The following is a 22164-nucleotide window of genomic DNA, read 5'->3' as shown; positions in this document are numbered from 1 at the left end:
CATTGCATCGAGCAAGTAAGTACTTTCTCTGAGCAAGTGATGGTTTTGTGATGGGCTAGGAGTCAGGAGCACTGTAAATCTTCATAAGGCTTAGACTGAAACTAAATAATCAGGAGTGAAGAAATTCACAAACGGTGAAAAAACAGTAATTGCTTAATGGAGAGACTTCCATATCTGGTAAGGTTTGAATGTATAGAGATCTCTTAAACAGTGCCACAATTAGAAAAAAAAATCAGGTATTAAGGTCACTGCGAGAAAGGCAAACCAGAATGTGTCTTAGAGCGTGGTAGGAACACAGAAAAATATAATAGCAACAATTTGGTGTGTCTTTCATTGAACCTCTCTTGTGTATTTGTTGATAAAGAAGTTAACTGATTTGCTATTTCTATAGATAGGCACATTGAAATATTTTCTTTGGAAATATTTTATCAGAAGACAGGAGCTCCTTGAGTTGTCACCAGAGGTGCTCAATAACTATGTCACCATATGGTCTTAATGAAGCCATAGTTCTTGCTCAGAACACATAATGCAATGTTCACATTATGTGACATGCCATGTTAGCCAAAAAATGAATAACTACTGGGTAGGCCTCCTGACCAATGAATTGTTTATGAGGCTCTTCTGATTCTTAAGCTCATTCTTATTATAATTAGTATTCGTATAAAATATATATATATATATATATATATATATATATATATATATATATATATATATATATATATATATATAGGTTTCTCTAAATAGTTTTAAATAAATAAAGTATACATCTGCTTAGAGGATATAGAACCAAGAATTATGAAAATATCTATTTTTCTCTACAATTCATTTTAAGAAAGTTGAAAAAATTTAATATTATGCTGCAATGCTTTGTTTTTATAATGGGTGCTGCCATTTCAGAGCATTTGTATGTAGGGTTTTCATGAAACTATTACCCAGAATGATTTGGGAAGTGTTATGTCACCAGAATGACCATATAAATTTTGGCACAGTTATTTTTGGATTATCCAAGTTTGCTGGTAAATCCCTAAATATGAGTGTGAATCATTTGGTTGAGTTCTTCTTGGCTTTAGAACTTTGCTATTGTTATTTGATATCTCGAGTTTTGGTTAGCAATTTTAAACTTTTTGACAAATTGGCCAGATGTTTGGTTTTAATTTTGGCTCATTCTGTGTCTGTTTCTTCTCCTTCATCCTTATTGATAAAAAATCAGTACACTCATTTGAGTGTGGTCTACCTTTGTTTACAAGAGAATTTTCCAGAAGTAGTTTAACAACATCTTATTAATATACTGTACATACGTTTGAGGTGTTAGGTGCATTTGAATGGATGCCTGACATTGGGCTTATGTGACACAAGTAGCTTAAAATTGTCGCATGTTTTGATATTGTTTGCTGCTCTTCAACATTGGCCCCTATTTTTGCCCTTTGGAAATTTGATATCTCTGTTTTCAGTAAAACACAATTAATTTTTTTCTTAGTCAACACTACAAACAACACAATGTAAGTAGCAAGTAAAAACTTTTTTTTTTAGCTTGAGCATTTCTTTAAGCAATGTAAGATGGTGTAGTTAATTAGGCATTAACCTGTTATGTTGTTGATATTAAAAAACAGGAGAAGCAAGATATGGATATTTCAATTCAGTGAGGTCTGACAAATTTGGTAGAGTGCAATGAGACATTTATTCTTATTTGATTTAATACAAAAACCTGAATGTTCATTAAAAAGTCTAAAGATTACAGGCAATTCACAGTTTCCTATTCACTCATTTACAAAAGTATATTAGTTTAGTACAGTATTCGGCTGTCAGGATGCTGGTTCCTTACTTTGTTTAAAAGATATTACTATGTTACTGTGCATTCTCACAATTTATATTTAAACACAAGGTTAGAAACTTTCTTCTGCATTTTCTCACAGGGCAAAACTATCATGGAACAAGTAAAGGTGATGTGCACTGTTCTTGTGGGGGATGTTGGTATTTTAGTGCTGCCATCTTGTCTTCTACGTCTGCTGAAATTTGGTAGTTATTATTCCAAGAGAGAAAAGGAGACCAAACACCAGTCCACTAATAGAATACATTTATCTTGACACTGAAGGTTGTGGGATCCAGAAGCTATGGAGCATCTATTTGGTGAAGAAAAATTCACTGATCTTGACTTTGCCAATAATGCTGTGATCTTCACAAAGTCAATGGAGGCTCTGATCAGGGCTCTCAAGAGACTAAGCAAGGGCTCTGTGGGCCTAGGCTTGGGAGTGTCCTGGATAAAAACCAAGATCCAGGCCTTTAATGACATCTTGGGCACACCCATCTGCTGTGTATTTGTCTGCAGAGAGAAGTCAACTATGTTGGGAGGTTTACTTACCTTGACAGCAACAATCATGGCCCTGATGACTCTTCCTATGAAGTCAGTAGACAGACTGGGAGAGCATGGGAAGGTCATTAAGTTACTGGAAATGGGTGTGTGGTCCTCCCAATTTCTCTGCAAAAGGACAAAGGTCCAAGTCTTTAGAGTCCTGGGGCCATATTTAAAAACGGTGTAATTAACCTGCAACAATATAATGGTCCACGGAATGGCCAAACTATTCCAAATACCATAGCTGCTTTACCGTTGTTACTCTCACTGCACCTTCTTCTTTTTCTTTCAGCTGCTCCTGTTAGGGGTTGCCACAGTGGATTATCTTTTTCCATATTACTCTCACTGCACCTGTGGAGTCACAGATCTACAGCAGCTGATCAGAAAGAGAATTATCGGTATACAGCATCAAGCAAACACTCCCTCAGCCATGTTGTCTATTTAATCTGCTCTCATATGGCAAACGCTTCAGAGCCCTTCCTGAAGGGACCTTGCGGTTCAGAAACAGTTTCATTCCAAGAACTATAAACATACTCAGTCAGTCCATCCATCCCTCCTTGTAGAACTGTTTGTACTTTTAAGTCAATTACCTCACTGTAAACTTGCGATACAGTTATAATATTGCACAACCTGAGCCACTTTATAAAGCACATATTTACATATGATGATGATATCATTTTTAAGATGAAATGCAGAAAAATCGGTTTATTACATTAAACAGATAACATGTTAACATCATTTAAATAATCAATATTGTTAATAATTAAACATGCAAAGACACAGTGTCACAGCACTAGTAAGGCGCTGGTGCCTCATTCAGGGAGTGTTCCTGCCTCACACTGTATTCTTGCTGGGGCTGGAGCGACACTGGATGGATAGATGGATGGAATAATTAAACATGTACTATGAAGATACTTCAAAGTTCCTTAAAAGTTTTGAAGAATCTGCATTCTAAGCTTACATATGGCTTAACATCTATTATAGGGCTGATTGTGTGGCGATTGGTTACTTGGAGAAAGAAAAGGAAGGATAGGAATTGAGGGTTAGTACGTTTGAAAAAGATAGTACTGCTGCAATAAATTATTTCATCGAAGGTCGCACACAGCGCAGCAAGCATCTTGCACGAGGCATGAACAATCTCTGGACGGGCGCCAGTTCATCACTATTACTGCACCACCATTGTTCCCATGTTTAATAACCTGCTTTAACTCCTATCATCATGAAAATGATATAAAGTATACATCTCAGTATTTAAATTATTCAGAGAGCTGTAATATCATGAATGTAATGGATTCTGTGTCCTATCAGTGCAAGAGAAAGCCCGTTGAAGAAGCACGTACTGATTCACACACATAGAGCACATAGAATAACACATACAATACAAAGCATTCAGCGTGCTACATTAGTTATGATGGTATTTGAGAAACTAGTAAATTAAATGATTTTAAGATTAAGTTTATGATGTTTTACTTTAATGACAAAATTAACTACATGATTAAAGTGGAAATTTTGAGATTAAAGTTGAAATTTCCTGCTTTTTTCCCCACTGTGTACCTATTTTTTTTTTCTTTTCCCTGTATCCTAATAAGCTTTCTTTCATATGACACTCAGACAGTGGGCTACAACTCGCCTTTTCACGGCAACTTTGATATCTGAAAACTTTTTTTATTTCGGGCACTGTGCGACTTTGTGAACTTGATCTTTCGAGTTTCTCCGACACTCTATATCACTCTATCAACTTCCTTTTGTTGTTTATACCACTGTTTAAACCAACAAATAATAAGTTTTTCCTTGCCTCCACTTGGTATTCGCTGAAATTCTTCTATTTTCCGCCGTGCCTTTGCCATTGCCTTTTACAGAATGCTGATCTTAAGGGCTATTTATATTGATTTGCATATTCAAAGAGGCATAATTCTGGGAGAAGTTGGGGAGTGGCAGCAGGCTCGTGCTTTACTTTTCACGCTGACCGGGATTTATGTAGCGGAAGAACGTGGAAGTTGGCGTATGCACAGATGTATGTATCTGGATATTCTTTTGTGTACGCACATTTCCACTTTGGTCCGTACGCCATCTTTTAGTGTGAATTCTATGCATGGCGTTATGCATGAGCCCCCTGGTGTTTCCTGTTTTGGTATATGGATGCAAGACATTGAGGGTATCAAGTGACCCGAGATGAAGACAGAACTCTTTCGGTACTGTGTCTTGTCGGATACCACTGGTTTAAATTTATGTCAAACAAGCAGTTGCTCACAGTGTCTGGAATGAGGCACATTAACTTCATTGTGAGAGAGCGTCATTTGTGGCACTACTGCCATGTGGCGCAATTCCTCAAGAGTGATCTCGCTTGCAGGATCCTCATTGTTGAGGACCGGAGCATCTGGACCAAGCCAAAGGGACACCCATGTAACCCTTGCCTGTGACAGATAGATGGCCATTTCTGGAGGGTGGGACAGGGCTGCGTGTCTGCCTTTTACCAACTGGGATCCCAAGCCGTTTTGTCATGTGGTTGGTGTGGCAACGCACTGTACCGATGAATGTTCCCCAACCTGACGTGACCTGAGTAGTCTTATTTGAACAAGCAATATGCCCTGATGTAGTCTTTGTGACCCATTAGTATCAATTAGGGAGTCCACCTATTATGTTGTTGTTTTGGGTTTACCCAGATTCTTCCTAAGATATCAGAATCTCCTTGCAGAAATCATGACTAGAATTGCTGTTTTACCTACATCTGGCCAATGTTTCTTCCAGTTCATCAGAATGACCACTTTTGCTCTTAAGCACCCAAGATTCAATACTTAGCAAACTTAAACACTTGTCCAACCGAGTGACTAAAGGCATTCATGACCTGCGGATGCTGTATGACCAGTTATTTACAGTCTTTAGAAAACAACTCAGACTTTTGCATTTTTATGGTAAGTTTTTGCATGAGTCACCCACATAATAATCATGGAAACTTTTTATTGGATCTGTTCTTGTTGCCCTGAAAATATAGTGCAGGTGCAGCTCTTTTTTTTTTTCCCTCTAACCCATCTTTTCCAGGTTACATTTCCCTTAGGGCAAAGGTTGGTAGGAGAGGCCTTATTTATCCACAGTTCCATTCAGCATGAAGATTTTTTGGAAGAATTATAACAACTAGAAAACTTGATTGTTTTGTGTTTTTGATACAGTTCAGACTGTATCCATATATTCATTGAGATATTAGTTTAGTGATTTCTATTCAGGAATGTTTTTTCAAATATTGGTTTGTTTTAACATTTTGTTTCTTTCATGGCATGTTCTTCTCATGTGTACTGTATTGTTTTCCTTTTTATAATGTTCAATGGCACATAAGTGGGTCAAGTTTTACTATGATGCTCATGTTTGTTTAAAACACTCTTATTTGTGTAATTAAAACAAGTCACTTTATAGCCCCCATTTAAAATGCAGTCTCTTTAAAAGCAACCAAGTGTGACTAGAAATAAAGACCAAACCACAGTTTCCTGTCTGCCATTTATACAACCTTAAGTAGCATGAGAAATGCAGAAGGCAAATGCTGCTGTAAAACACTTCTACTCAGGATTAAGTCTCATTTTTCTGTTTGGTGTTGCAGAATGTTGCTGTGTGAAGAAAAGTTTTCATAATTCATTTGCAATTTAAAAACAGTCATTTTAAAGAGGCTTTTAGGAGTACAGTACTTGTAGTTTACAGTTTGTACTTTGATACCAAACAATGCTAGTGAAAATATTTTTTGTATGGTTTATAATGCTTCATAACTGTCATTCAAATATAAAATAAAAATATTCAGAAGGAAGCCAACATTTTCAACTTTTATAAGTAGAAAGTTTTTCCTCATAGTAAATTATTAAGACTTATATAAAAAGAATGTTGCTTTGTGTTTTATGCCAAGTACTGGTGTTTATTACCTCACTGTAAACCTCTCAACTAGGGGTGTCAAACTTCATTCATGGAGGGCCAAAGTAGCTGCAGGTTTTAATTTCAGTTACTTCCTAAATTATAACTAACTACTTCATTTTAATTGACTTGCCTTTCAAAATTAAATACCCTTAATAAAAGGTTCCTCATTAATCAATAAAAAGCTTAATTGCTTAGTCAAAACTCATCTGTAACACCTGAATTTATTTATTTTCTTACAGGATGGTTGGGGTGATAACATTTAATGGAAACTAAAAAACTTAAGATTTTGGTTGTTGTTGAAAATGGTTAAGAGGCTAAAAGCAGAAAGCATGATTAGGTGGGAGGGGGGCTACAACATTTGTCTAATATATATAATGGTTATTTCTATTTCCGAATGCTACTTTAGAAGCATGTTTATGATTTTGTGTCACCTTATCAACTTTGTAGAATGCCTTTTGAAGGAGAGCCATTTTTAATGAAATGCAGTACATTGTTAAATTCTTCACATCCTTTTAAATCTTTAATATTTTTGCTTCTTTAACACATTTGACATTTAAAACCAGAGTGCTCGATATTGCTCATGTTTAAAGGCAATTAAGAATATAAAACAATGAGTCTTTATTGCATAGATTTGCATAGACAACACATTAAGAAAAACTGCCACTCTAATAACCATAAGTTGCTTTGGAAAAGGGTCTGCCAGCTTTGTTCAGCTGGGTGGATGAAGAGTTTGGAGTTTTTTCTTGGCAGAACAGTATAAGCACTCACATTGCTACAGCTGCAACTTTGTTTGCTACAAACTGAATTTCTTTCACTTTTTAATAACAATGAAACAAGAATTAAAATAAAAATAATAGAAGAAGTATTCACGATATTACTGGTTAATTCACTTTTATTTAAAGCACTTTGAGCTCCCTGGTTTGCAGAAAAATAGTTTGTAGGAAACTATATTTTGTCAACAGTGACAATGGATGCATCAGATTTGCTGCTTTAATACTAACCTTAAAAGCAAATTAGAAAAATGTCATCATTTTTCATGAGCTAATATTAGAAATACATTAGAATTTGACTTTTCAGAATGCTGACTGCATTATGTATTCCTAATAAACCAAAATCATCATTTGACCAAAAGCACAAGGACAGCCTTGAGGTTGGATTGAAAAATTTACCAATGAACACTTTACAGTAAGAGAGTTATTAAGTCAGCCTTCATATAGTATATTTAATGTGAAGTAAACACATGACATTCCAATCCATTCTTCACCCCTTTTTTGCTTATTAAAATCAGCACTGTACAAATTTACGCAGCAGAATTTATTGGCACAAACTGCCCCCTATGTTCAAATACCATGGAGACTACCAAAAGAATAAAAAAGGGAAATGGTAAAATGAAGAGGTTTTCTCAGCTGAAGCAATATTTCCTTTCCCCCTCCCAACAGCTATCATTCTTGAGGCAGGCACTGCTGGGATGCAAAGTAAGGACCTTGAAATTACAAGTGGCAAGTTCTATTGCCCAGATAAACAGAGAACTCCATTTAGCCAGTTGTTGATTTGCCTGCAGATGTTGCCATGAATTTTTTGCACTACAATGAGCATCCCTGTGAGTTTCACTGCATGTGTGCTGCTGGTTAGAGATGAATTCATCCTTACATTTGAGGTGCCTACCAGTTAATTTAAATGGCACGCTTAAAGGTAAAAAGCTCCAAATATTCTGGCAGAATTTCAAATTTTATATATATATATATATATATATATATATATATATATATATACACAGTGGTGTGAAAAACTATTTGCCCCCTTCCCGATTTCTTATTCTTTTGCATGTTTGTCACACAAAATGTTTCTAATCATCAAACACATTTAACCATTAGTCAAATATAACACAAGTAAACACAAAATGCAGTTTTTAAATGATGGTTTTTATTATTTAGGGAGAAAAAATCCAAACCTACATGGCCCTGTGTGAAAAAGTAATTGCCCCTTGTTAAAAATAACCTAACTGTGGTGTATCACACCTGAGTTCAATTTGCGTAGCCACCCCCAGGCCTGATTACTGCCACACCTGTTTCAATCAAGAAATCACTTAAATAGGAGCTGCCTGACACCAAAAGTAGACCAAAAGCACCTCAAAAGCTAGACATCATGCCAAGATCCAAAGAAATTCAGGAACAAATGAGAACAGAAGTAATTTAAATCTATCAGTCTGGTAAAGGTTATAAAGCCATTTCTAAAGCTTTGGGACTCCAGTGAACCACAGTGAGAGCCATTATCCACAAATGACAAAAACATGGAACAGTGGTGAACCTTCCCAGGAGTGGCCGGCTGACCAAAATTACCCCAAGAGCGCAGAGACGACTCATCCGAGAGGTCACAAAAGACCCCAGGACAACGTCTAAAGAACTGCAGGCCTCACTTGCCTCAATTCAGGTGAGTGTTCACGACTCCACCATAAGAAAGAGACTGGGCAAAAACCGGCCTACATGGCAGATTTCCAAGACGCAAACCACTGTTAAGCAAAAAGAACATTAGGGCTCGTCTCAATTTTGCTAATAAACATCTCAATGATTGCCAAGACGTTTGGGAAAATACTTTGTGGACTGATGAGACAAAAGTTGAACTTTTTGGAAGGCAAATGTCCCGTTACATCTGGCGTAAAAGGAACACAGCATTTCAGAAAAGAACATCATACCAACAGTAAAATATGGTGGTGGTAGTGTGATGGTCTGGGGTTGTTTTGCTGCTTCAGGACCTGGAAGGCTTGCTGTGATAGATGGAACCATGAATTCTACTGTCTACCAAAAATCCTGAAGGAGAATGTCCGCCATCTGTTCGTCAACTCAAGCTGAAGCGATCTTGGGTGCTGCAACAGGACAATGACCCAAAACACACCAGCAAATCCACCTCTGAATGGCTGAAGAAAAACAAAATGAAGACTTTGGAGTGGCCTAGTCAAAGTCCTGACCTGAATCCAATTGAGATGCTATGGCATGACCTTAAAAAGGCGGTTCATGCTAGAAAACCCTCAAATAAAGCAGAATTACAACAATTCTGCAAAGATGAGTGGGCCAAAATTCCTCCAGAGCTGTAAAAGACTCATTGCAAGTTATCGCAAACGCTTGATTGCAGTTATTGCTGCTAAGGGTGGACCAACCAGTTATTAGGTTCAGGGGGCAATTACTTTTTCACACAGGGCCATGTAGGTTTGGATTTTTTGTTCTCCCTAAATAATAAAACCATCATCTAAAAACTGCATTTTGTGTTTACTTGTGTTATATTTGACTAATGGTTAAATTTTTTTGATGATCAGAAACATTTTGTGTGACAAACATGCAAAAGAATAGGAAATCAGGAAGGGGCAAATAGTTTTCACACCACTGTGTGTGTATATATATATATATATATATATATATATATATGAAGGACAGCCGGGTCCCATGCCGGTAGGGACGCCTCTGTTGCTTATGTTCGGGGAGCCGCCATGGGAAGTCCAATACCTCCCCGGGGCGCTTGGTGGCAGCCTCCCTGGCGTCGGTGATTCCCCAACCTCCGCAGGGCTCCATGGGAGATGGAGTCCTCCACAGCTTGGTTGGGGCCCGGCGTGGCGCTAGGGGAGCTGCCTGCTTCCACAGCCCGGCTGGGCGAGCTTTCAGCCCCACCCGAGGTGCAATCGGGACCAGGTGGTTAATCACCTGGAATGCTTCGGTGGGCTATAAAGGGCCCAGCCACCACCACTCGCGAGCCAGAGTTGGGAGGAAGAAGGAGACGAAGCTTGCCTGGGAGGAGTGGTGGAGAATTGTAAGATTGTGTTTTGGGACTGTGTTTGGGACTGTGTTGGGCCTGTGGGACACGGGGAAGGCGTGTGCCACGGATGAAGAAAATAAAACCTGTGTGTTTTTGTACACGCTTGCCTCTGCGTGGTCTGTGCGGGTCGGGCGCTATATAGCGCTTTTACAATATATATATATATATATATATATATATATATATATCTGGAACAAAATAAAAAGTTTTTTTTTTCCATGTACAGTGATATATAGTGATTTAATGCAATTTTAGTACAGGCAAGGGTACAATAAATGACTATACGTTGGTTTAAAGAAAAACAACACCTTGACTTAACCCCTCATGCTTGCTGGTTTTAGATTACTAGATGTCATTTTTTCCCTCCAAGATGAGTCCTACTAGTAAATTCCAGAAGTTAACAATGCAATGTCTGGAGGTGTTGAGTTTTCAGTGTACTGAATCCACCTTTCCTTTGCTTCCTCCAATTACTTATTCTCCTCCATTTCCCATTTATTAAATATAAACAACTTTTAGTAGTTTACCTTTACCACATCTTTCAGAGATTTAAAGATTTTCATTACTTCTCCTTTCATTCTTCTTTCTAGAAGATCTACTTTAGGCTGAGTATCTTGAGCCTTTCTTTATAATTAGGCCACCATAGTCGCTGTTAGTTTCTTGTATGATGTGGTGATCTACAACTGGTGTGATAATTTAATATACTGATATACCATGGTATTAAACATGATAGGTGATAATGAATATAAATGTTGTGTTTATTTTAGGAAGACACCATTAATTTTCTGATACTACAATTAGCATCGCTAATGCAATATCATGTGCATTGTAGTTAGAGTGCCAAGTGATGATAATAATAATAATATAATTATAAGTGTAATAGCTTTCCTTGTTTAAAATTCTAAGCAAGCTGAACTAGTTCATTTGCAAATATTTGTGTACGCTTAATACGCAAGTCCTGCCTTTGCTCTTACTTCTGTTCATTCCATCAAGGATATTTTTCCCCATAATGTTTATTTAGATATGCAGGGATATGCATGGAAAAAAAAAACATGCAAAGACTTTTGGTGTCCGTTCTGGTTTGCACAACAAGTAGAGACAGAGCTTTGTTATTACACGAACCCTTTTTCAGGGCATTTTAATATATTTGATTATAAATGTAATACTGATTTGTAAAAATTGGTACACTCTGCCAATCTGTATTAATAAATTTACAAAAGTATTGTATTGCTTAGTAAGAATGTGCTGAAGTTTGCAATAAAATGTTGTGTATAGTTTAAAAAATAGATTTTTTTTCCCGTATTTATTTTTTAACAAAATCTGGCAGCATGGGTATTGACATTGAAGCAAGTGAAATGGGCAGCAGCTACAGTCACATTGCCCTGCTTTATTAACATTTACAGAGAAAATGCAATTAATGACTATAGAAAATAACTTTAAATGCTTAACCTTTTATCCATAATAATTTGACCAGTGATGCTGACTTATGCTGTGTCATTTGTAGCTCATATCCCCTCTGCTGTAAGTTATTTATTTATATTGCTTTTAGATATTACCATGTAAGATGGATTGAACAAAACAGGTAAAGGTTAATACTGTTCTGAAAACCAATTAGATTATAAAAACAGCATTTCAGCTGTTGACACTTCATTCTAGTAAATGTTCAAATCAATAGTGAAGTCATGGTTTATTTATATAATTTCAACATGAAGTTAACCTTTTAGGGTTTGAATAATTTTTGTTAACATTCCATACAATCAAGTCAAACTTATTTTCTTCAAATTAAAATCAATAAAATATATATATATACTAGACTTGTTTTAAAAATGAAATGCAAATGAATGTAGAATAGTAATAATTAAAGAAGTCCAAATTATAAGGAGCATCAATGACACTGGACAGCTCTGGAGAAGAGGAGAGGTGGAAAACTAGGCTGAAGGAAAATAACCCTTCTATGACTGGGAGCTTACAATAAAATTTATCTTCAAAAATTAATAATAGGCTTTAGGAGGTTTGGTGGTGTACTGGTGAGTGCTTCTCAGTTTTTTCAGCTTAAAACTTTCACATCCCAACCCACCACTGTTACTTCAGGTGTTCCCCAGGGCTCTGTCCTGGGGTGCTTCCTTTTCATTATTTACCTCCTTCCCCTTGGCAATATCTTTCTTAAATATAACGTTAGCTTCCACTGTTATGCTGATGACACCCAGCTCCATCTCACTAGCAAACCTACTTCTTCATTTCCACCCTCCTCACTTATTCATTGCATAGCAGAAATCAAATCCTGGTTTTCTTCAAATTTTCTTAAATTAAACAGTGACAAAACTAAGGTTCTCCTCATTGGTGCAAAATCAACATTATCCATAACTGATCATTTTTCATTTGTTATTGATAATTCCTCTGTCTCCCCTTCCCCACAGGTTAAGAGTCTGGGTGTCATGCTTGATAGTACTTTATAATTTCAGTCCCACATCAATAACCTGGTCTGCATATTTCCACCTGCGTAACATTAAGCGTATTCACCCCTACCTCACTCCCCACACCACTGCTATCCTTGTTCATAGCCTTGTCACTTCTTGTCTGGATTATTGCAATTCCCTTTTCTTTGGTCTTTCTCACAAATCTCTTTATAAGCTTCAACTGGTCCAGAATTCTGCTGCCCACATCATTACTAGAACCCCCTCTATTCATCATATCACTCCCATTTTGCAGCAGCTTCACTGGCTTCCAGTTAAGTTCTGCATTCAATTAAAAATTCTTCTGTTAACTTTTAAGGCTGTCCACAACCTTGCCCCTCCATATCTGTGTGACCTCCTCCATGTTGCCATTCCCTCCCGTACCCTTAGATCCTCTTCTTCCATCCACTTGACAGCTTTGGAACTCACTACCATCTGAACTTAGAAATATTGAATCATTTTCACTTTTCAAATCTAAACTTAAAACTCATTTGTTTAAGACTGCTTTTTCTCTTTGATTACAATTGCTCTGTCTGATTTTAATTTTGAATTTTACTTTTGTTTATAATCTGTGTTTTAGCTATTGTTCGGTGTTCTTGAGTGTTTAGAAAGGCGCCTACAAATAAATAAAATGTATTATTATTATTATTTACTCTGAGCTGGCCTTGTGTAAGTTGGTCCATAGTTGGTTCAAGCTTTGTGGATGACAGTGCATTAATACAATCCAGATTAAACTGTCTCAGAAACTTAATGGATGAATAAGCATGAACATTAGTTAGTGAAACATAATAATGTTAGATAACTTCATGGTCACAAGAAAATATGAGTATACATTTTTACTATTTAATACTGTTCAAAATTTAAATTAACTACCAAAAATTCTAAGCAACATATTTGCATATTATAAGGATAAAATAGAATTCAACTAACTATCAAGTCTGTGCAAAGACTGATTTAGAGCTAAAGTGATTATTTGACTTTATACACTAAGTGCAGTTTTCTACAATGCATCATAGTTTGTTGTTTGCTCTCGGCAAGAACAGTTCCTGCCAGATCATTTACTTCCCCGAAAGGATTAACAGTAAAATGAAAGGTATGAGGATACAGTTCTTAATTTAAAAAACAAAAATAAATAAAGTGCTTAATTTTAACATGTTGCCCCTGCCACAGCTAAGCTGGCTATTTAGTTACTTATATTTTTGCCCCGGCACGGATTCTTAGGCTAGTCGCTGTCTGTTGAATCTTGCCTCATAGTGTCCTTTTTATTCTTTTTTGCAGGTAACATTGTGGAATGGTGCCTTCCCCAAGATGTTGATTTGGAAGGTGTAGAATTCAAGTCAATGGCAAGCGGATCTCATAGAATTTCTTCAGATTTTATGTAAGTTACTTAGTAATTTTATAAACTTTTCATTTGTTATGTTTGAGAAATCTCACATGAGATTTACGCATGTATATCCGGTTACTATGAGTTTATACTGTAAGTGTGGGTTTCTTTTCAGAAGATCTTCCTACTTAACCTAGTACTGATTACAGACAATGTCATTTTTAACTCAGCTGTGCCAAAGTCTACTAAAAATTTTCTGTTTGTTACTAATTTACTGTCGGAAATTAGAATAGTATTCAGTTCAGTACAGTTTTTTCTGCTAGAATGCACAACTATTTACACACCTGCACATTTTACATGTTTGTTTGACAGACTGCTGTTGTTTCACAGCCCAAGAGTTCCGGATTTAGATCCTAGCCTGTGGAATTCGGGCATTCTCCAAATGCCTTTGTGAGGTTTTCATCAGAAACTCCATTGTTCCTCATATGAAAGAAATGCAAGTTAGGTCAACTCATTGCTCTGAATTTACCATGGCTTGCTAAGGAGTGTGTCTTGTAACAGATAAGCACCATGTCCTTGCTTCTTCCTGCCTAATTGTTGCTGGCAAAATTTGAATTTGATTAACTAGGCTTGATAATGGAAGTATAGGTGGGTAATAAGCAAAAGAAAATATCTTGAAATCAAAGAGGAAATATAATGTTATGAATCTAACTGCTTACTGCAAAAATAGTTAAAACACTTTCACTTTTTTCTTAGGTTTTTTTTTTTTAAGTGTAAGTCTATCCAAAAAAATTTGGAAAACTTCTTAGCCCATATATCTCTCTCAAGAATCCATCCTGGCAGGCATGAACTAAAGAATGATTACTAATAACATTTTTCCTATCTTGAAGAATTCTCATGAGTGAAAGGAGCCTGTCTCCATTGAGGGGTGATCCAATCCAGTGCAGCAAAGTAGTGTATAAAATCATGCTGCAAACAGACTATCAAAATATCCATTATAGTGCCTTTAAAGCTCTGCACAGTATCATGAGGTGGTATGGGTCGTGCCAGTGAATTTTGTTTGTTTTGTATCTTTTATACTTTATCATTCTTTTTCTCTGAGTTACTCTGTTTGGTTTCCTTTTTTGGTTAGTTATTTTGTGCTTGTTACTTACCTCTTGTTAGTCTCATCATTAATTATTCATTCTCCATGCTTCCTTAATTAAGTAATTTATAAGTTAATTGCTTTTTGACAATGGATGGGTGTGACCCCTAAATTAAAGAACAATCCCCAGGAGCTGTGATTAGGAGCCTTTAAAAAGGTTTCTCAGTTAATTCTTGAGAAGATTTATATTAAATTTATCTATGTCTTTGTTCCTCTTCCTTTGTTGGTTTTGCTGACTACTGAACATTTTCTTTGGCTTTTGTTAGCTTCTTTGACTTTCACTTTGTTTGAAAACCAGGCTTTTGGAACATTTTTGGTATTTAGTATTCTTTTTAAATTATTGGTAGTTTGGTTGTTTTGTTTTTTGTAATTATAAATTTAGTATTTTGAATTGGTTTTTCCATTCTACTCTATTAATAAGTATATCACTCAACAATTTAAAATATGTCAAGCTGTGGAAGAAAATAAATCTACTAATATAGTTCACGTATATGAAACAGCATTGAACAGCAGCTTCTTTTTCTCTTCACACACAGTGATGGCTTCCTTTTCTTGGGTTAAAGAGGTTCATGTCATCATGATCATTTGTTTTATTTTTTAAAGCCTAGTCCACTCTTTTTTTTCAGTGCATGAATTTGTAGATACAGCATCTATGGGCTGTTACAGATTCCATATGAAGTACTTTCCTACTTCATGCCTCACTTACAAACTCCTTTCAATTAATATTTATTTAGGTATCAGTGTGATCTTACCTTATGATCAAATTCCATGTTGCCTGTTAAAATGGTATTCACAAATACTTCAACTCAATTTAAGTTTCTACTCAATTGCTGTAACAGTGTCTCATAGAATGTTCTGAAACAATCAATGGATGTATGCATTTTAAACTGACAGAACCTAGCAGTTCCATTCTTACAATTTAAGAAATTATGCTGCTTTAAGTAGGTGTTTAGGTATCTATCAGCCATACCACCTGCACTTGAGAACAGGTAATTCACCTGAAGCTAAGCATGTTTGGGCCTGACCAGTACTTGAATGGGAGACCAACCAGGAATGCCTGGTTTGCTGATGGAGGAGGTGTTGGTGAGGCCAGCGGTAGTTACTTACCATGTGGTCTATGTGTGGATTCCAATGCTCTAGCGCAGTGATGGGAGCACAGTGCTGTAGAAATTGTACAGTGCTGACTCTCTGTGGTCATGAAAGATCCCTGAGCATCTTTCAAAAAGAATAGGGTGTTTCCTGATGTCCTAGCTAAATTGCCCGCCTTGGCCATTTTTGTCCCCTAATAATCCCCAGTCTGTAATTGGCTGTCTGTCTCATAAACTGTGTAGCAGATGCCCTTGTAATTTCGTTGAAATTGACAGCAAACCTTGTTTTAGAAAGTAAAGCAAAATGAACAAGTAGAGCTGTTTTATGCCCGTGTCTTCCCTAGCTGTTCCACTTTTTCAATGTGATCTAACATTATACTGTATCTTAACCAAAGAAGATGCAAGGGTATGCACATTATGAACTTATGATAGTTACATCCTAGCACTAAATAAGGCAGAGAGAGAGGTTTGTGAAACTGAAGACCATGAGATGGAAGGAGAAGGAACGGTCACAAAACAGGCCATGGTCATAACTGTTGAAAAGCCAAGAGACTAAGTAACCTCAGCCTGATACATAAACCAGGAAGTCAAACTTAAAACTATGTCAAGAGCTGAGCCTTTTAAACCCTTAAAAACAAACTGACTAGAGCATCATTAAATGTGGTAGTAAATAATTCAGAATAATGGACAGAAATGAACAGTATGTTGTCATCATAAATAGCAGTGACCTGATGACGCCATGCTTCAGTTTCCAGAAGTCGCAGGACAGCAATGGATGCTGTTATCAGCAATTGAATGCAAAATGGAGATGAGCATCACTAAAGCCAGGATTCAAAATGGTTGCAAGGTAAATTAAAAATAAATAAATAGAAATATATATAAATAAATATATAATATATATACAGTGATCCCTCCTCGATCGCGGGGGTTGCGTTCCAGAACCCCTTGCGAAAGGTGAAAATCCGCAAAGTAAAAGCAATATGTTTATATGGTTATTTTTATATATTTTAAGCCCTTATAAACTCTTCCACACTATTAAAAACATTTCCCGTACAGTTATACAGCATAAACCCTTTGTATTCTCTTAGATATTAGTTAAGATTCGTTGAAATTATGTATGTAAACACACTTACTGTATATATAAATAAATGAAGAGAATGCTTACGATGAATAAGCGAAAACTTGTATGGTTGGAGGTCAAGAAACCACCTAGTGACCCGAGGATTCGACTCTTTGTGAAGGGCCATCCACTGAAGGGTTGCATGATCTGTCACCAGAGTGACCTCCCGGTCCAAGAGGTAGTACCTCAACTGTGTAATCGGCCATTTAATTACAAGGGCTTCCCTTTCCACCGCTGCATACCTGGTCTCCCGATCCAACACTTTCCGACTCAGGTACATGACGGGGTGTTCAATACCATCGACGCTTTGGCTCAGCATGGCCCTGTGTCCGAAGTGTCCGTCTGGAGAATAAAAGGGAGAGAAAAATCAGGAGCTTTTAATATTGGTGCTGAAGTAAGAGCCTGTTTTAAGTCACAGAATGCAGCGTCAGTCATATCATTCCATACCACATGATTAGGGGCCCTCTTCATTGTCAGATCAGTCAAGGGCGCCGCTCTCTCCGAAAACTATGGTACGAACCGGCGGTAGTACCCGGCCAATCTGAGAAATGCTTGGACTTGCCACTTGGTTCGCAGACAGGGCCGTTTTAAAATGGCATCTATTTTTGAACACTGTGGTTTCACGGTGCCTCGACACACTAGGTAGCCCAAATAGTTAGCCTCTTTCAGTCCAAAGACACATTCTTGGGATTGGTATGAAGCCCGGCTTCTCCTAGTGCCCGCAGTAATGCTGTGACCTGCTATATGTGTTCTTTCCATGTGCTGGAATAGATGGCAATGTCATGCAGATAGGCAGCACTATACGCATTATGGGGTTGGAGCACTTTGTCCACCAGATGCTGGAAGGTCGCAGGAGCCCCGTGTAACCTGAATGGAAGAACACAATACTGCCAGTGTCCACTAGGGGTGCTAAACACCGTCTTGACCTTCACGGAGTCCGTTAAAGGAATCTGCCAGTATCCCTTTGTCATGTCAAGTTTGGTCAAAAATTCTGCTAGGCCAAGCCTCTCGAGGAGGTCATCCACACAAGGCATGGGATAAGCATCAAACAGGGAGACATGGTTAAGCTGATGGAAGTCATTGCAAAACCTCCAACTGCCGTCAGGCTTACTAACCAATACGATTGGGCTGGACCAGGGACTATAACTTTCCTCTATCACTCCTAGCTCCAGCATTCGCTTGATTTCCAGCTCCACTTCTGCTTTCTTTGCCTCTGGAAGTCTATAGGGGTGTTCTCGGACTATAACCCCCGGTTCAGTCACTATGTCGTGCGCAATCAGAAAGGTCCTCCCGGGTTTTTCACTCACCACCTCAGAGAGGGACAGGATAGCTGATTCCAGCTCCCATCTTTGACTATAAGTTAATTCCTCGCCGAAATTAAGGGTGTTTATGTCGGCAAAGAATGAGCAGGGCTGTGCGGTGGAGGGATCTGACTCCCTCTCCTTCCATGGCTTCAGCAAGTTCACAAGATAAACCTGCTCACTTGGTCTACAATTGGGTTGTTTCACCAAATAGTCGACCAATCCTTTTCTCTCCTTAATTTCTTAAGGGCCTTGCCAATGGGCGATTAATTTAGAATGGGAGGTGGGAACTAATACCATGACACGATCCCCCGGACGGAATTCTCGGTGCGTCATGCCACAATCATAATAATGGGTCTCTGCTGCTTGTGCCTCTTCCATATGACTTTTTAGAATAGGTCGTATTTTCCCAAATCTGTTGCGTAATTGCGTGATATATTCCAAAATATTTGTAGAGGGAAGAGTCTCTCCTTCCCAGCCTTCTTTCATGGTGACAAATGAAATAATTTTAGCAGCACAGAGTGCAAGCCATCAGTCAGACTTTGCTATCTAGCACAGAATATATCGATCATTTCCAGTTCAGGGTTTCACGGCAGGAGTCATCCCTGAACAGGGTGCCACTCCTATTCAAAACATATGGGCACACAGACACTTGCACCTACAAATGCTGTTCCGATTTAAAATTGTCACATAATCTAACAATTCTTCTGTTAATGCCATTTACAATATTTCTCATGATGCTTTGGGATTAGTGAACATTCCTCAAGGTGACTTTTCCAGTCAGGCATTATTTTTAGCAAGTATACTTCATACTTTTCAAATTCTTTTCTTTGTGTAGATACATAAAGATAGACAAATATTAATTTTCATTGATATGCTGATGACACTCAACTGCATTTATATTTTAAGTCAAAGGATGTTTTTTCTACTGATAGGAATAGAAATGGCATCAAATGGTGTGTAAGTAAAAAATATTTCTTTGAAAGTGCTTTACTATTAGTTTGAATAAATCCGCATCAAATTATGCTTTTTCTTAAACTTTTATTATAGCTGTGGATTTAACAAAAAACTGATTTCTAAGCTAAGAAATATAACAAAATTAGTCATTATTGCCCTTGATGCTAACATGTTAAGAAACTATAGTAAAGTAACACCTTTGTCTGTTTCTATTATTACCAGTCTTTTTTTCTCTTAATTAAATTTTAAGCTTTCTTATTTTATGAATGGCTGCTGCATTCTCAGTTGTCCATTATGGTTTTTTGCATTCATTTTATGTCATACTTTTTAGAATCAAACCTCTTTCCATTGTTTCAAAGTTTATAAATTGTTACATTATACTTCCATTTATCCATTTTTTTTACACTTTCATTACGGAAATATTTCCTAAAGTTTTTGCTTTCCTCCTTGTATTTTTTTCTTTTATTTTTATTTCTTGTTTAGCTAGTTTTTCACTTTGGGAACTGTTTCTTAAACGTATAATCATGGTATTCCCCACACTGTCAAACTCCTTCAAACAAACTGTCTCAACAATTTTTAATACATTCTCTTAGACTCAGAAATAGGCAGTAATTATATATACAGTACTACTTGTTGTTCATTTAACACATTTTATTTGTTGCATAATATTAGTCTAATATTCCCCCTAAGCATGTCCTTTCTTTTCTGTTTCTTCTGAAGTTGATATTACTATGATCCTGTCATCTTCTCGTTCCATTTCTAGTTTTACTGCAGTCTCAAGACTATAGTGCTGTTCTTGCCCTGTAATCCATCATAATGCCTGCCTGATCAAGCCCCCCCGCTTCAGTATACAAGTGTTTATTTATTTTTAGAATGTTCTTTTTATTACAATTAAAGTTTTCTGATGTGCCTCTGATATGATTTTTTGTATAATTGTGATTAATAGAAATTATGGACTCTAAGGGCTCATTTATACTTCACGCTCAGAACGCGTACGCGCCTGCACCTGCCTGATTTTGTTTGAACAATTATTGCACACTTTCTGTAAATCCAATAAACTTCATTTCACTTCTCAAATATCACTGTGTGTGTCTCCTATATGATATATTTAACTGACATTTTTTATCGTAACAACCAACGATTTATACAGGAAAATAATGACTATTAACAAGGTTGCCCAAACTTTTGCATCCCACTGTATATACAGTATATGGTTGAAATATAATTAATCAATATGGCCCCCAGTGTTAACCTTTGCAGTGCACCATTTATTTGAATAAATTTTGCAAGTCATGTAATAATAAAATGCTTTGCATTTGTTATTTCAACAGATGGTAAATTACAAACATTTGTAGTAAAATAATAGTACAAATGTAGTACAAGTGTCCAATCATAGAAACCTATACATTATTGAAAAGGTCTGAAAATGAGCTATCCAATAGTAATGAGCCTTCCACTGTATGTGGCTCGGTAAAGATTATATTTTTAGCTGTGACATGTTGCTCACCTCGGCATATGCAAATGCAAATCACATATTTTACTAAGGAAAAAGAGCAGACATGGAAACTTATTATTTATTTAAAAGAAGACACACTTGGGTATGTAAAGTATCATTATTGCTTTTAATTGAGTTATAGGTTTATTGCAACATACACAAACAACTTTGAAACATGACAGTGTACCCGCCTGCGGGATACCTCATGCATAAGTGGCTACAATGGATATGCAAGTAATACGAGTACCTTAGATGAACAAGAATACAGCAAGATATTTAGCAACATTAACCCTGAGAATGGAAGCTTCAGATTGCCTAAGATAAACATGTCCATCATTATTCTGGACCATTATCCTAAAGGAGATAAAAAATGTCTATCTTGTTGTTAGCATTGTGTATTACTAATTCTTACTCTTGTGGGTATTTGTAATTTATAGGGCTAGTATTCAGTCTCTTGTGGTTTAAGAGAGGATGAATTATTTGCCTTTGCATTTTGTTTCTTTATTTTTTCCCATTTATTTTATTATCCTTAAGGTCCTGCAAAGTCTTGCATAGTGCATTGGTAATTTTTTTTTTGATGAAATACAGTATACTATATGTAATTAGGTTTAAGTTTTATATTTGTTTGTGTTCTTGTCATTTCCTAGTTATTTCCGCAAAGGTAGTTATTTTGGATTGGCCTGCTTTGCAAACATGCCTGTGGAGAGTGAACTGGAAAGAGGTGCACGCATGAAATCTGTAGGCATTCTTTCTCCTTCTTATACCCTCCTTTATCGATATATGCACTTCTTGGAGAATCAAGTCAGGTATGTTGTAGATTTTGCAGAGCTTTTTATTTGAAGCATAATTTCAGAAAAACATAAGCATTTAATATTTACCAAAGCCAATAAAATAATTCAGAATTCTTAAGCAAATTGGGTTGCTTATCTCTAAAGAAATCAGTAACTAAACCTGTTTCAATTTTTCAGATTCTGTGTTTCTACAGATGTTAGGCAACTTCAGGTTTTTGTTCCAACTAGATTCACAATCATTGATAAGAACTTTTTTTATATTTTTTTCTCCTCTTTGTCAGCATTCAGAAGAGCACAGCAGTATATTTTTTAAATTTATACGACATTTAGAAATATTTCTATTTTTGCTATAGCTAAAGTGCTTAACTCGCTTTTGTTATTCTTTTTATTATTTTGACCTTTTTCTGTGTAGAGTGTCCTCTTTATTGTATCCTAATAATAAC

The 22164-nt window shown here is 36.7% G+C and overlaps 1 protein-coding gene across 1 annotated transcript in view; it reads left to right on the top strand.

The window, feature by feature from the left end:
• The window catches only part of dennd11 (DENN domain containing 11), an 86361-nt gene that overhangs the window by 38752 nt on the left and 25445 nt on the right, over positions 1–22164 (top strand). Inside the window, exons 2-3 of the mRNA XM_039770065.1 lie at positions 13780–13879; positions 21578–21736. Coding sequence (XP_039625999.1) covers positions 13780–13879; positions 21578–21736 — 259 coding nt within the window. The remainder of the gene's footprint in view (positions 1–13779; positions 13880–21577; positions 21737–22164) is intronic.

This window comes from Polypterus senegalus, chromosome 11, assembly GCF_016835505.1.
Source record: "Polypterus senegalus isolate Bchr_013 chromosome 11, ASM1683550v1, whole genome shotgun sequence".
Classification (NCBI taxonomy): domain Eukaryota; kingdom Metazoa; phylum Chordata; class Cladistia; order Polypteriformes; family Polypteridae; genus Polypterus; species Polypterus senegalus.
Note: the sequence above shows the minus strand (reverse complement) of the source record. Positions and strands in the feature narration are given on the sequence as shown.